The 15,964-nt window shown below is 40.3% G+C and overlaps 2 protein-coding genes across 2 annotated transcripts in view; both read left to right on the top strand.

Annotated features, from left to right (window-relative positions):
• The first annotated feature begins 4,261 nt into the window (after positions 1–4,261).
• Positions 4,262–15,964, top strand: part of LOC311058965 (uncharacterized protein) — a 54,811-nt gene continuing 43,108 nt past the window's right edge. Inside the window, exon 1 of the mRNA XM_084076530.1 lies at positions 4,262–4,311. The gene's annotated coding sequence lies outside the window, so the exon portion shown is untranslated. The remainder of the gene's footprint in view (positions 4,312–15,964) is intronic.
• Positions 5,545–6,263, top strand: LOC311058212 (uncharacterized protein; the record flags this gene model as incomplete). The annotated part of the gene is made up of 1 exon (XM_084075577.1): positions 5,545–6,263. The coding sequence occupies one exon, from the start codon at positions 5,545–5,547 to the stop codon at positions 6,223–6,225; it is 681 nt and encodes a 226-aa protein (XP_083931703.1). The 3' UTR covers positions 6,226–6,263.

The following is a 15,964-nucleotide window of genomic DNA, read 5'->3' as shown; positions in this document are numbered from 1 at the left end:
CTACCTATTATCATAAGCAGTCAAATATTGTACCTGTTGTCTACGGTCTGGACATTTTTGTAGCCTATCTTGGTTGCCTGTTGCTATACTGCAACATTGGCTAATGGTTTACTTTCCTGCTCTGCAGAGAATAAAATAGGTAATAAATAGGTTTCTAAAATAATTGCTTTCTGAATTAAATTATAAGCCATGACTGTGGTTGATAGCGTTTGAGATATGGACAGTTATATTTCTAAGCTGTGAAAAGTAATTGATAGTAGCCTATTTTCTGTTTAATGGCCCCTAACGAATACAAATTGTGACCAATTTTCTCGCTAAAGGCTGTAAGAGAATGTATTGGGCTATTTTAAACATTGATGGACGGTAGATGATCACAATCCTTTGGCCAGATCATCATTCAGGCCTAAAGGTTTTCACATTGTATAGTAGTCTAATGATATACGGTAGGCAGGCCTAATAACGCGTGCCAAAGGCCTATATAATTATGCTTTGTTCTTCCCGAACAAAAACCCTGCGAATAAGCACAAGTTCTTTCTGTGAAGTAGGCATATAGTTTGACTGTATAGCAGTGTACTAGCTCCATCTGGTGGCCAATGATTGGCCACCAGCTCCGCGGAGCTTTTGCTGCGCTGGCCTACTCAATATGACCTACTACACTGGTTCTGGTTCTCAACGTCAGGTCCGAGGACCACCTGGGGGTCCAAATGGACCCTTATGGGTATGTAAGTCATTTGGTTCCATTTGTACACTCTCAGAGCGCCTCCGTCGCCTCCGCCGAAAACAAGCGCTCCTATGGAAACAATATAGCACCCTGTTTTCCTCCGAGGTGGAAAGACGAGGTTAAGCACCCTGTAAGGCTCCATTTGGACCCCTGGTGGGCCCCGGACCTGACGTTGAGAAACAGTGGCCTAGGCCTACTACACACCTGTAGACCCGGGAGTTGTGATTGGAGAAGGCTCTGGGCCTACCAGGCTACTCTCTCAATTTTGGAACAGAAAATAATTGACAGCGTGAACATTGAACAAGTTAGCCTATAATAGCCTACTAAAGGAATCGGGGCCATTATTGACTAACTTTGAAGTTTTGTATTAATATTGATGCGTCGTGGCCGCATGGCCGTGTTGGTTAAAAACCGTAAACAGCTAAACCATGCGTCACCGTAACAGGTAATTTTGGCTCGGGCTGGCTGAGGTGTTTTGGTTGTTTGTTTATAATCCTGTTGTCTCGTCTCTTCTGCAGCTGTGATGATGCTGGCGAGAGAGCTGCGTAGCCAGCGGAGCGGGACCTAACCTGTTGGTCCATCTGGGTCCGAAGCGAGGCTGCAGGCATGTTTTACAAGGTAAGAATTTAGCAACCCTGTGTAGAGTAGAGCAGGGGTCTTCAACGTCTTCAGGCCAAGGACCCCCTAGCTGAGAGAGAGATGAAGCAGGGACCCCCTCTATATTGTATAAAATTGTGTTTCAGATTCAACTTTTTTTGTTTACTTGGTCTGCTCTTTTTTCCCTCCACACCAAACACCTCTTTGCCAAAAAATAGCCGATCTACAAGCTCACAACGCCTCGTTGTGAGCTTGTAGATCGGCTATTTTTTGGCTAAAGTTCTCCTCAGAAAAGGGATGCTAGGGTTCAAGTGGTTAAGGTAAACAAAAAATCATATCACACAAAGATTTGACGGACCCCCTGTAGTAACTCTGAGGACCCCCTAGGGGTCCCGGACCCCCTGTTGAAGACCCATGGAGACCACTGGTTCTCAACCTGTGGGTCAATAATGAGCAATGAGCTTGTATATCGGCTATTTTCACAACATGTATCTGTGGAACCGAAAATGTAATGCCTTAACTCCTGCATTCTAAGTGCTTATCAGGGAGGGGGGTCCCCAGTTCAAATATGATTATTTTGGGGGGGTTGCGGCCTGAAAATCTTTAGACCCACTGACTTTGACCCTGACTGTAATAACTAGATTCATATGAAACAGATTCCATATGAATATGTGGGTAAAAACATGGTATCGAATTGCACCAGGTGCCCACTGTGTTTTTGGTGCCCAGCATTCCAGAGGCCCAGTCGGTTTTGGTGCCCAGAAATACCAGGTGCCCAGTGTTCCCAGGACTTTTTGGTGCCTAGACAGCAGACATACTCAGTGCCCGCATTGTTCCGAGCCGGAATTGCGAAGTGCCCAGAATGTTTAGGTGCCCACTGGACCTGTATTCACTACAAACTCCGGAGAGGACCCGTCACCCATGACAGACTTACCTCCCCTACCTAGTAACTGATCCCTGATCAACTTCAAAGATGACCCATATACCACGATATGGTGGTGGAGGGAGTTAGGGTGTGGGAGTAGCCCTGAAACATGACTGTGCTTGACCCGTTATTCAGTTCTAGGCAGAACCCGCTGTCATTGGCCAGTAGTCGCTGTGATTGACAGTTCTCGTTTTTTGCAACTATGCCTAAACCTAACCTTAACCCTAACCTCAGTAAACTATCCCTAAACATAACCCTAACCTCAGTAAGACTATCTATGCCTAAACCTAACCTTAACCCTAACCTCAGTAAACTATGCCTAAACCTAACCCTAACCTCAGTAAGACTATGCCTAAACCTAACCTTAACCCTAACCTCAGTAAAACTATGCCTAAACCTAACCCTAACCTCAATAAGACTATACCTAAACCTAACCTTAACCCTAACCCTAACCTCTGTAAAACTATGCCTGCCAGGGAGCCAATCAAACAGGTAAGGCGGGTCTATATCCTATAACGTTGGTGGGATTCATAATCACGCGTCATGGACAGACGAGCGTCATGTGAACCATGGCTAGGTGTGGGAGGTGCATCTAATCAGGCATCTGATGTTTCGTCGGGGAGAGCTGAGCAAGGCAGACAGATGTCATTGTTGATGTCAATGAAAGATGTGGCACCTGCTGCAGCTGGGAAAAGTGTCGGGAGCTACTAGAAAGGATGAGGAGGCAGGGAGGTCAGAGGTCAAGTAATTTCATCTCACCTCCGTTTTCTACCAGTTCTACCAGTGTGGCAGTGATAGCTACTATTTCTTTTAAACCTTATTATAGGATGATGATTAGAATAAAGCAAATATAGCGTAAGTCAGTAATTTAATAATAAAACCTAACAATGAGTCAATCATTTGATCAATAATACATATAAATAAATATAAATTCTGACTATCTGGGAAGAAAAGTGTTCTGCACATCAAGCAATAGGCTAATGAAAAATATAATATGGGACTTTTAAAACAAGCATAGCACATGATCCTATTTCTTTCTTTTTTTTAATGGTGTAACTAAGGCTTTAATATGATCTAATATTTTACAGAATAAGACTATTCGGAGCCACTGTATACCCTGTGTTATCTGATAAGATTAAGCTATGATCGATATATTATTGATAAGCAGTGTTTTCTTATGTTTTAGTTGGATGTGGTTGCATACAAGATTGGAGTCCTGGACCCATCTTCAAAATGGACCTACCTGTTTTGGTCACTCGTTTAAGAGACCAGAGAAAAGATCTCTATTGTCCAGGTCAGTATTGTTAGCATCTGGTCATTGTTGTCAGCATCTAGTTTGATGAAGGAGGAGAGTCTTGTAATGATTCATGGGAGGCTCAGATTATGAGCAAGGCATTATAATTGTATTCAGATTCAAAATATAAAGACTACCTGGAGCCTTCTAGCATTAATCTCTTTTAACCACTTCAACCCTATATACTTTGTTGACTGGGGTCCCCCAGGGGTCTGTACTATGTTGGCCCCCTCTTTTTCCCCTCTCTGATCTACATGCTCACAACAACATGCAGCATTTCGCTGACTGGTCACCTATCATTAAATGTGTGGTCAGAAATGTCTGAAGGTCAAGTAAAAGCATTATGTCGTTAAATGGGGACTGACTGAGATTTGTTGGTGTTGGCTGGAGGTTAATCTCTATTCCCTTTAAATTTACATTTTTATTTTTTTTGTGTTTTCCACTATTGCTAAAGATATAACATACTAGATATTGTACTTGTCTTAAGATATTTATCATACTGCTGTTCTACCTGTACTGGAACTGTATTTCTCATGTCCAGTACTATAACTTTTGTTTATCATCTTGTGTGTTCGCACAGTCTCTGCATAACATGTGCAACCAACATTTTGCTGCTTGTACCTGTATGAGTAAGTGACAAACCCTTCTTGATACTTCATGCAGGAAAAGACGACGATGGTAAAGGTGCCGATGATAAGCTGCAGCAGTCCATAACCACGATGTTTGTCTTTACGAGTTTGGAGGTTTTTCTGCCCACAGTTGCTACTGCTAATGGTATGTACGAAGGTCTTTTCAATTTCAGTATCACTGTCTTAGTGACGGTTAGGGATGGGTATTGGCAACAATCTCACGATACGATACGTATCACGATACTTGGGTCACGATACGATTATATTGCGATACGCATCACGATACTTGGGTCGTATCACGATATTGCGATATATTGCGATATATTGCGATATATTGTGATATCATAATATATTGCGATATGATACATATATCACAACTACATATTGTTTATATATACACTACATATTGAGTAGCTGCAGATCTGTGATAGGTTCTTTGAATGTTTTTCATAAAGCCTGTATTTTCTTTTTCCAATTTTTTTTTTGTTAAAAAAAAAATCGCGATATTGATACTGGAGTATCGATACAGTATCGCGAAATGAAATATTGCGATATATCGCGATATCAATAATATTGCCCATCCCTAGTGACGGTATGTCAACTTGTTGGCCCCTCAAGAGATTTGTGATTGTATAATATTTGGCAAAACTTATAGTTCCTAGAAGATTTTGCAAGGGTTTGCAAATTGACCAGCTCTTGCACTTGTATATCTGCCATTGCAGTAAAAACATGCATTTTAGTGGTTGACATTATGCCCCGTTGTAGTTTAATCAAAATCTCTTACTCTTACCACTAATCACATAACCAAAACTATCTACTTGCCTTCAATTTGTCATAAGAAAAACGTCCCTTTTGTTTTGTGCCGGCTCGGCAATTCCTTCTGTCACACATTTATTTCAACAACAATCCCTGTAGAATCTTTATTTCCAGCTGTGTGGTTGTCAGTCCAATGGCTCAGCTGATTGGTGGTGGAGGGTGTCAATTTGAGGTATTCTTATTACTTTCTTTATTTTAAAGCGAATCTGAAAATAGCTGCTTATACTCAAATAAATCTACAAAACCATGGGGTTGTGTAATGAAATGAAAATAGACGGAACACCAGACTGAGCAGTTTGAAAATGCTACAGGAGCTATCATCACAAGACTCAGATATGACATCACGCCAGTTGCTCATCTTTGACATCACACAACAAAGGGATTACGTGTATGACATTATGTGACATCACAAGACATTACTATGACGTCGGTACTGGTTGTTAGTACCTGGAGGCCATAAGAAGCGGGAGCCCTCGTCCTCCTGGTAGATGCCCTTTTCATAGAACGGCAGATATTGAAACTATTAGAGAACTCTGATAACTGAAAAAGATAAACTTCTCTAATGGAGGGTTCAATTTCAAATGTGGAGATCTGCGATTTTGCCTACAAGGGACAGTTTGACCAAGTCAAGCAATGCATATTAATAGATGAAACACTTGCCTTCAAAACAGACCAGGATCATAGAACCGCTCTCCATTGGGCCTGTTCGGCTGGACACACCGACATAGTGCAGTTTCTCTTGGATGTGGGTGTTGAAGTGAATCTGCAAGATGATGCCTCTTGGACTCCTCTTCACATTGCTGCATCTGCAGGCAGAGAGGACATAGTGAGATCTCTGATAACCAAAGGAGCTCTTTTGAACTCTGTAAATCAGAATGGCTGCACCCCTCTGCATTATGCAGCCTCTAAAGACAGATATGAAATAGCTCTGGTGCTGTTGGAGAATGGTGCAGACCCTAATGTCATGGACAAGTTGCATTCTACTCCATTGCACAGAGCCTCAGCCAAGGGCAACTCCCAGCTGATTCAGCTGCTTCTCAAACAAAGCGCCGGCACCAACATCCAGGACACACAAGGGAATACGCCACTCCACCTGGCATGCGATGAGGAACGTGTGGAGGCAGCCAAGTTGCTGGTTGAACATGGAGCCAGTATCTATATTGAAAACAAAGAGGAGAAGACTCCTCTCCAGATAGCCAAGGGCTCCCTGGGTGCCATCCTTCGTAGGATTGTAGAGGGATGAGACCGGCCCTACTACAGCCACAGTCAACTACATCTCCAGAGCGTCATTATAATTGTTAGTACCAGAGGCCAAAAGAGAAACTTCCTAGTGGAACTGCTCAAAAAAAGGGGGGAAAAATGAAAAGACTTGAATTTTTCTAAGCAATCTCTGGCGAGTATCTTATCCTATTAATTCACGGAACATCTATGTATGTGTGTGTGTGTGTGTGTGTGTGTCTGTCCCAGGAAAGTAGGCAAAAGCCACAATATGGAAGAATGGCAATAGGAAGGCATTTCTTTAATCAAATTCAAAGAAAAGTGTGTGAGGACAGAATGTACAGTATGGGAAGTAGGAGAGAGTCATCATAACAAGTTTAATTTGATTGGCAAACATCCTAGGAGCTTTATGTGGTCATTGCCAGAAGGTCAAGAAGGATTGACTTTTAATAATAAGATAATTAGTGCAGCAGGGGATATCATTTTTTGATTTATAAAAGATAAAAGAAACACGTTTTGTGGGATATATTGTAAGCAGGGGTACTCGGATAAACAGGGGGGGGGGGGGGGGGGGTAATGCAACAAATAAGGATGCCAACTGCCATAAAACCCTATAAAAAGAAGAAACGGATATTAGAAGAGCTGTGGCACGAAGCACGCAATGTGCGTGGAGCTGACAACAGGTACAACGAGTACATCAGATAACAGGTATTGCATAACAGGTGGGGCATGTATTCCAGACTTGCATCGTTCCCGACATGTATGGCCCCGAGTGGCCTTATGGGTACAGTATGACGTGACCATGGCTTTAGATTATATGTCGGTCATAGATGTTTTCAAGCTGTATAAAAGGATGTTTTGTAGGAGCTACAGTAATGTGCCCATGCAGGCCCTAAAACCACCACTGCATAATTCAGACAATATTCATTGTGGATATTGTGAATAATTGTTGTATACCTACTTGGTGATTTCGTGTGACGTCAGTTGCGTCCCCTTCCCATCCTGCATTATCTCCTTGTCTGTTACTTGGATACGATTCTTGCTTTTCCTTTTTCTAGCAAAATCTGATATGGTCTGTTTTCCAAACTAGTACAGTACTTTTCTTTCTAGCAAGTATTCTCACTTCAAAATGCACATGATTCAGGCTGTAAAAATGAAAATGGCACCCCAACAGTTTCTGACTTTGATGCATTTATAATCTATATTACTGAGTTTCGTGCATTTTTATGAATAGTTAACATTTTCCAAGAATGCAAACTCAACTAGTCAACAAGCCTGTTGACTTGTATTCAATGATGCACCAATATCTTACAGGGATATTATTAAAGTTGAACTAAACTAGAGCTTAAATGCAGCTTTTATTTTCAACTATGCACACAGTCAGAAGCTATAACAGTAAAAGCAGCCCAGGAACAGGGACTGAAAACAACCTTGATTCTCATAGTACTGATCGTAGTTCATGGTCTTTACACTAGATGGAGCTAAGTGCATGGTGAAAGCACTGAGATCGGTTATGGGTAAAAGTGAAACATGAACTCCATTGAGTGACTGCAAGTTAAGTACTGTAAATATTAAGTAGGTAAAACTCAGACGAGCGATTACAAAGTGCTCCACAAGATTTTATTTTTTAAAGGTCATGACAAGGCCTTTTAATATTGCTGTATATTAATTTCTCTACCTGTTGATTATTGTGTACATTGAGAATGAGGGCTTGCCCCTCAACTGTAGTCAGAGTTGAAATAAAGGTTATGATGATGATGATGAAGGCCATTGTCTAGCCTTGACCTTGCTCCTGGCTTCTGGCTCTGGCCACCTACATAACAAAATAGATGCATAGCAGATCTACAAGCTTAATGCAACTTGTTGTGAGCTTGTAGATCTTTTTTTGTCCTGCCACTGCATAATACGATGGAGGTGACTGAGGAGAAAGGAAAAATATGATTAGTGAGCCTGGCTCATTTATTTATATTGGCTCACTGAGCCAATAGCGGTATATAAAGAAATGTACATTTATATTGGTGAATACTTGAGTTAATGTAGCAATCAATTTGATTCTTTGATTTGTACAGGACCACAGACAATTTGTAGAAACATGATCAAGTTAGTGTTATACTACTACTATGAATACTAGCTATGAAAGATTCTGCAGATCTAGAACCTCACTGTAAAATCCTTTGGTCATTTAACCACTTTTTTAAATTCAAGATGGCTTTGCACTTTCCCCTCCTTTTCACCAAATGTCTTTTGCAGAAAATAGTCAATCTACAATCTCACAGCGTGTCGTGTTGCGACGCGTTGTCGCGTCGCAACACTTGTCGATCTGCTATTTTTTCCGAACCGTCCCCCCAGAATATGGTTGCATACGACTGTTCAAGTGGTTATAGCAGATTTACAAGCTTGTAGATTGCCTATTTTCACTATTTGTCGTAAGACGAAGTATATAAGGCTTAAGTGGTTGACTCTCAGGGTGAACAAATGTTTACGGGTCCAGTTGGTTACATTTGTACACTCTCAAGAGTCTACTCTTATACTTATTCTTTTACAATCAGCACTTAACTCTGCAGAAAACAACTCCACAAGGTTCCTATCACTGTGTGCCAGGGTTTATATTTGCTGGGTCAATATCTATCCACAAGATGGTGCTGTAAATAAATGTACTAGACATTAAACTGTTGATAAACTGTCAGTTCACAATGAAACTATAATGGTAACAGATGGACAGGGAATCAATGTACACTGTGGAATCAATGTACACAATGTACACAAAATTCAGTTGGGGGTTCAAAGCATTTACAAATTCCATGAAAAAAGGTAGGATATGCACATCCCCACAGTCCTTTAAACACGGTGCTGGACCCAAAAATTATCAAGTGAAGAAAAAGGGAATGTCCGCACACAATATACTGCTCTCCTTTAAAAAAAATATATATATTCAACCAACAATTGGTTAAATAAAGAGCAGGAGGAGAGCAGTATATTGTGTGCGGGCATTTCCTTTTTCTTTCCCTTTTCTTCATTTACAAATTCCACTTATTCATCAAACAATTTAATGCATTCAATTCAAATCTGAAACTACTGAAAGTGATGGTATCGTAGTGCAGTATTTTAAGCAAAGTGAACAAAAATTAAAATAAAAAGTAATTTACAATGAATACAAAAGCATCAGAAATATTTATCAATCGATATATGTCAAGTATCCATCGTAAAACATTCTCATCCAAGCGACCTAGTAATTCTAAACTAATCTTGGCTTGACATGTGGGATAGATTGAGACCAACCAAACCAGCCTGAGTTGCCTGGAGCTGCAACATTGTAGCTTTTAAAACAAGAGAATATTACATTTCCTGTACAAACACAATATCCCCAGTGAAAATCGAATTAGCTTTCCTGCAAAAAAACACAACACACTAACCATATGCCCTTTATATCGCCATCCAAAATGCCCACAAACAAAACACGGAGAAAGATTAGCTTACTTAAAAGTTTCCTTCCAAAAAACTACTGTATTTGTCATGATGGTCTCTAATGTAGGCTATTTACATTTTTTGGAGGCAAACTTTACAGATTTCAAATCACTTTTTATGAAACAAAATTTTGGTAAATACATTTTTTTGGACCAGTAGCTGCAATTCAACTGATAAAGTGACAAAATAAGCCAGATACCCATCTGCCATTTATTATGCCCTATTTCAATTATTTTAACACATAACGCATGAGCAAATTGAATATCTAAGACAGAATGCAAGTTTGACAGCTTTTTATTTGTTTCATTGATCACCTTGTGTTCTGGCTCTTTAACCACTTTGAACCTGGCATCCCTATTTTGGACATGTCTTTCAAAGAAAATTACAAATAAAAATGTTTTAAAAAACAAATGGTAACTGGAACGCTCACCCCAAAACACACTCGCCCCCATTTTTTCGCGGACCGCTCGCCCCCAGCGGTTCTTGAATTCTTGTATTCGTTTTACTGAGGTTAAGGTTATGAATACGTTTAGGGTTAGGCAGAGTTTTACTGAGGTTAAGTTTAGGAATACGGCTAGGTTTAGGCATAGTTTACTGAGGTTACGTTTAGGAATAAGGTAAACTTTAGGCATAGTTTTACTGAGGTTACGTTTAGGAATACCTGGTGGCGATCGCTCTAAGGTTGCGGGATTAGACCCGGGGCGAGCGTGTATTGGGGCGAGCGTTCTTGTATTCTCAAAAACAGATCTACAAGCTTGCATTGCAAAATGTTGTGAGCTTTTAGATGGGCTATTATTATATACTGTAAGTGGTTAAAAGACCACTGTCCAGACTAGAGATGTTATGTCAACCTGACCCTGGGAAAGTGGTAGCTAGTTAGCTTTTTTCCACTCACAATACTGTATATCTTCATCCATTTCACATTCTTCACACTTTTATCACTGTAGCTGAAACTCATGTAAAAAGCAAGAACAATGATTGACCGTGTAGTTAACAATGCATGCTAAGGCAGCTGATTGAATGGTTGATGTATTACTTCCATAAATAGGAGTGGGCTTGTTTGTTTTAAAGGTATGTACAGGTACCTAATTCATATGTACACACAAAACACATGTATGGAATAATGAGGTCACGTTATACAGTACTATATCTTCAGTAGTGAGTGATCCAACACAGGACAATATGGCACACAGTTCAATGTACAGTTGCAGCTACAGTCTCTCATCTGTCTTCAAAAGCTGTGGTGGATGTTGTCAATGTTGTCACATGTGGATGTTATATTTTGAAATGCGTCACGTTGAAAATCTGTTATTTTCAATGTGCGACATGGTTGTATGACAAAACTTGAATTAACCACTTAAGCCCTTTTACAAAACGTTTAGAAATAGCTATGTAAGCACATCACGCGTCTTATCATGACACATTGTGAGCTTGAAGATCGACATTTTTTTAACATTTTGACCCCCAGGTGAAAGTGGCTACATTTCACAGGGTCATATATATGTGTGTGAAATGAAACGGACTTAATGGTTGTCTCTTTATTGCCACTTCACATCCTGCATTCTCGGTATCTGAGTGCATTCTCGTCCATGTTGTGAAAGTCTGTGATCTGGAACACAGCACATGTGTTTTTGTTTGCTTTTGGATTAAGTGTTTATGCCATTCTTTTAGAAAAGGGAGGGAAATGAAAAAAAGAAGAAAAACAGCTTAGCAGCTGTGCATGAAATTGGTAGCAATGATCGATACTGATTCTTATGCTTTCATTGCAGCTTTGAATGCCATTTTCGTTGACTAATTGAAGTGAATTTGATGAACATAAAGATGGTACCATTGTCAGATGCCTCATTGTATTGATTTTGCTTACTAATACTATACATGCTAGTATTAGCACTGCATACATTCTATTTATACGCATGTACCTTCTGTACCACAATCTGATAACGTGGCTGGTTTGCAAGTCGTGACGCGTCGATCAGCATGTTCAGGTTTTGGTACCCAACATTGACCGAGTTATTGCATGGGTGAAATAGGCTCTCTCCCTCCCCCTCTCCCTCTCTCTCCTTCCCTCCCCCTCCCGCTCCATCCTTTCCTCCCTTTCTCTCCCTCCCTTTCTCTCTCTTTATCCCTGTCTCTGACTGATGGAGCTCTGGTCTGTCATCACACACAACAGAAACCTTTGCCTAAAGCAGCGATTTGAGCTGGCGTTTACCGTTGCCATAACAATTTGCGCTGATGTCACACATGTCCAGTCCATATATGGGCATATCATTGCTGATTTGCACTGACGTCAGGCATGTCCAGTCCATATTATATGGGCATATCATATGCTGATTTGCACTGACATGTCTAGTGTATCTGTGCGCCTGCAACAGACAGACACACATACACAACTTGAACTTATAGAGGAGATATCTAATATGTCCAAGTCCATTGTCCAATATAAATAATGTACATAAACTGTACCATAATATTGCTACATGTATAAGTGGTCTGTGCAATAGATATATGGCTTGTCCTATAGCCTACTGTTCACATTTGTCTGAATCAGTACTCATCGTAATTATTCCTATTTTTGAGTGGTGCCAACCACTCCTATATCTGACTTTGTCTGTGTGTCTGTCCGTCCGTCCGTATGTATGTATGTCCAATAAAGAAACATTGATGCCAACATCAATACGGGGGTCAATACGGGGCTCATCAAAGGCACCACTCTCTTCACACAGGGTGTGATTTTTTTTTATACAGTACTTGTGTTTACATTTTATACAAATTATATTTTGTACCTTTTTTCTTCTACCTGTATGTTTGGTCGAATATAACCAAATAGCACCCAGATAATCCCACCTGCTGTACACAGGAATATCCTGAGTGTCAAATCCTACCATGTCAAAATTGTTTTGTATGGGTCTATATTTGCACTCTCAGGAGCATCTGTAAGGGTACATTTTTGCAATCTCTGAGTTAAATCAACACGCAGGATTTTTCGGTGTATAATCCTATAGCACGTCAGCGAGTCACACCAGTGTGCGATAAGGATATCCTCACACATTATGAGGAACAATAGTTTTACATTCAACTCTTTTGATGACATGGCAGCTTTACTGATTGTCAGTCAAAGAAGCTATACTACAGTGAAAATTATAAATTAGGTCTTTGTTAGGCATGCACGTGCAGGGCTGTGGCCTGTACTCTGTGGAGGGTGGAGAGACCAGTATGCCCAGGTTATCAACAAGGTTATCACTGAGACTGCTGGATGTAAACATATGGAAATGACCCATTTCCTCCACCGTAGCTCTCAGTCTGTTGGTTCAGCAGAGAGCTTCCCATTGATGTTTTCTTTGCAGATTACAGTGACTTCTGTTTTCTGGGGACTCTACTTCCAGCCTCCATTAGTTACAGCAGTGGTTCTCAAAGTGAGGTCGGCGGACCCCAGGGGGTCACCACTAGCAAGCGTCATTTTACTCTACTCAGGCTTTTTTGAGCACCCCAGACAGTTTTTAAGTTGCTTGATTCAGTATTTATATATTAGATATTCATAAAATGTAAATATACTCCTTCCTATACAAACCCATTGTAACTTCAACTCCATAGATTCATCGAAAACACCTGGTCTTGGTTCTGGTAACTCATACTGCCCTCCTAATACGTGAGGGGCCATGTTTTTTCGCTAACTTTTTTTCATTCCGATAACTTGTAGCATTAAAATCAGTTTAACCACTTTAACTCTATAAGCTTAGGCTATCTGAAAATAGCGTGACGTGTTGTGACTGTGAGCTTGTAGATATTGTAGCTATTTAAAAAAAAACGTGTATTTTTTTAAAAAACACAAATCTTATGGCTATAGACGTGTCCCTGGCACAAAATATGTTCACATGGGGGTCCACAGCCAAATCCATATTAATGGCGGTCCTTGATATGAAAACGTTTGAGAACCACTGAGGTACAGTACATTGAGATAACAGGAGAATATTGTTTATCGCTGGATACTTACAGTGCCATCAGATTTCCAAGTAAAGCTGCTGTTCCGTCACTCTATTGTTGAAAAACAATAATAATGTTAGTGCAGTGTTCCCCATGGATCTCCAGAGACCGCTTTTCTATCAAAACAACATTTCATTTCAGCTATTCTGTATAGTGTGTGTGTGTGTGTGTGTGTGTGTGTGTGTGTGTGTGTGTGTGTGTGTGTGTGTGTGTGTGTGTGTGTGTGTGTGTGTGTGTGTGTGTGTGTGTGTGTGTGTGTGTGTGTGTGTGTGTGTGACAAAATGTTTGCAACAACATACAAGACATGGCTTGTCTGGCTCTTTGTTGTGGACACATCAAGGCAATGCTCTCGTCATAAATCCCCAGGCTGGGAGAAGCTCCTGCCGTACACTCAGCCTGTGTTAAGTATAGCCTTACACCGTGTCCCAGACTCAAACGAGCTCCAATGACAGAGCAGAGGGTTCATGTGGTTGGGGTGAGGTAGCAAAGGTGTGGAGGTAGGTGCAGTTTGCAGCTACATGAACAAAATGAAGAGTTTCATTCAAGGCTCCTTGTATAAGATAAGGTTGTTTTGTTCTCGTTCAGAGAACTCTTAGGATTTAGAACAGCGATAAATAGCTTTATTCTCGTTCCTGTATGGGTTGGGTGTAGTAAGATGAAACTCACAACAAATTCAATGTTGCAGAATCCAGCACAAAAGACAGTAACAGATTTAACCCTGGGAATAGACTGTAGAAATATCTAACCAATTAAACCCTATATGTGTTGTACGCCAATCGAGAAAATAGCCTAGCTTCAAGCTCACAACCCGTCTTGACACATTGTGAACTTATAGATCTGGTAGTTTTGAATATATTTTGTAGAAATTGAGAAAAACGATTCACATTCTTTAGAGAATTGGCCCAAAACAGGGACGCCACGGTTAATGTAGTTAAAATGTCTCATAAAGTTGTGTTGTTTTGTTTTGGCGATGAACACATTCCCAGGATGCAATGGATTGTGATGTTTTTCAAGGACCATATAGATGACAGATCACATTTCATAATTTGATTTCTCAGGTGTTTCCAGCTGGTGTTGTCCTTCAGCAAGTGTTAACAGGTGTTACTGAATGTGACAGTCTGACTGACTTCAGAGATCAGACAGACGCCACACTTTCCCTTTTGTGCCCTTGAGCAAAGCACTTAATCTCTCTCCACCGCCAACTCCAGTTCTGTGCTGCCACTAACCCATGTGCACTGTGTACTGTATAAAGTCAGTGGTGGAAAGTATCTAAGGCAAAGAAAAGAACACTCTTATCGATGCTAAATTCTTACAAATCCTAACTGACGTTATTGTAAATAGGATCATTGGACAAAATTACGTTTTAAGTATGTGGGGAATTTTCCAGAGCAAATTATTTTGCAGACCATAAATTCATTCTAATCTTTTACACTGGCTGTGCAGTCAAACTAATGTTCAAACGTGGAAATCATGAGGGCCAGTAAGTTCATGGTGGGAGCAGGCCTGCATCAAAACTTGAACCTGTTTCAAGAATCTGCGATAGTTTCCATACAGAATCCCAAATCAACACATATCTTATCACCAGAGCTTAGGAAGCCAGGGGTTATTGTAAATATGAAACTGCACGAAATTCCACCAGCCAGCCCCCTGGGTGATCCTTAGAATATGATCTTGAAGTCTTTACTTTTTCATGAATATCATCAGCCTTTTTCTTCTTAACTGGATATATAATAGTAACAATAACTTTTTAAAAGGTTATACAATAATTAGCAAATTAGGCATAGTTGACCTTCTCATCCATAGTGATTTATATATATATATATATATATATATATATATATATATATATATATATATATATATATATATATATATAAAATGTTTTTGTAATTCATTGATTCATTTATTTTTACATTTAAAAATGGTTAGTGTTTATAGTTCTCATAATCAGCAAAAGTTTTCTAAACTACAAGTACAAGGGAAAACAATGGTGGGGGTGAGGGGGGGTTGACATACAGTGCTTGATAGTCTGTTCTTCATCCAGCACTGGATTAGAATATATCAGGAGAAAACAATGAAATAACAGAGGGCTTTAGTCATCACGTCGAGCAAGAGTTCAGGCACACCTGATACTGTATGTTTGCTGAGCCCCGACCTCATTGTGAAAGGTGCTGCAAAGCTTAGTTTATTAAAAGCAGCCGGAATGCCTTATGATAACACAGACAGTAATCAAGTTACTGAGGTCGCTGCCCTCCATGGGGGAGCATGATTGGAAATATAGGCACCTCCCCTCCGAACCCCCTCTGTGACTTACTTCC

Source organism: Gymnoscopelus microlampas, assembly GCF_963454915.1.
Source record: "Gymnoscopelus microlampas genome assembly, chromosome: 13".
Classification (NCBI taxonomy): Eukaryota; Metazoa; Chordata; class Actinopteri; order Myctophiformes; family Myctophidae; genus Gymnoscopelus; species Gymnoscopelus microlampas.
This window is presented reverse-complemented; position numbering and strand designations above follow the sequence as displayed.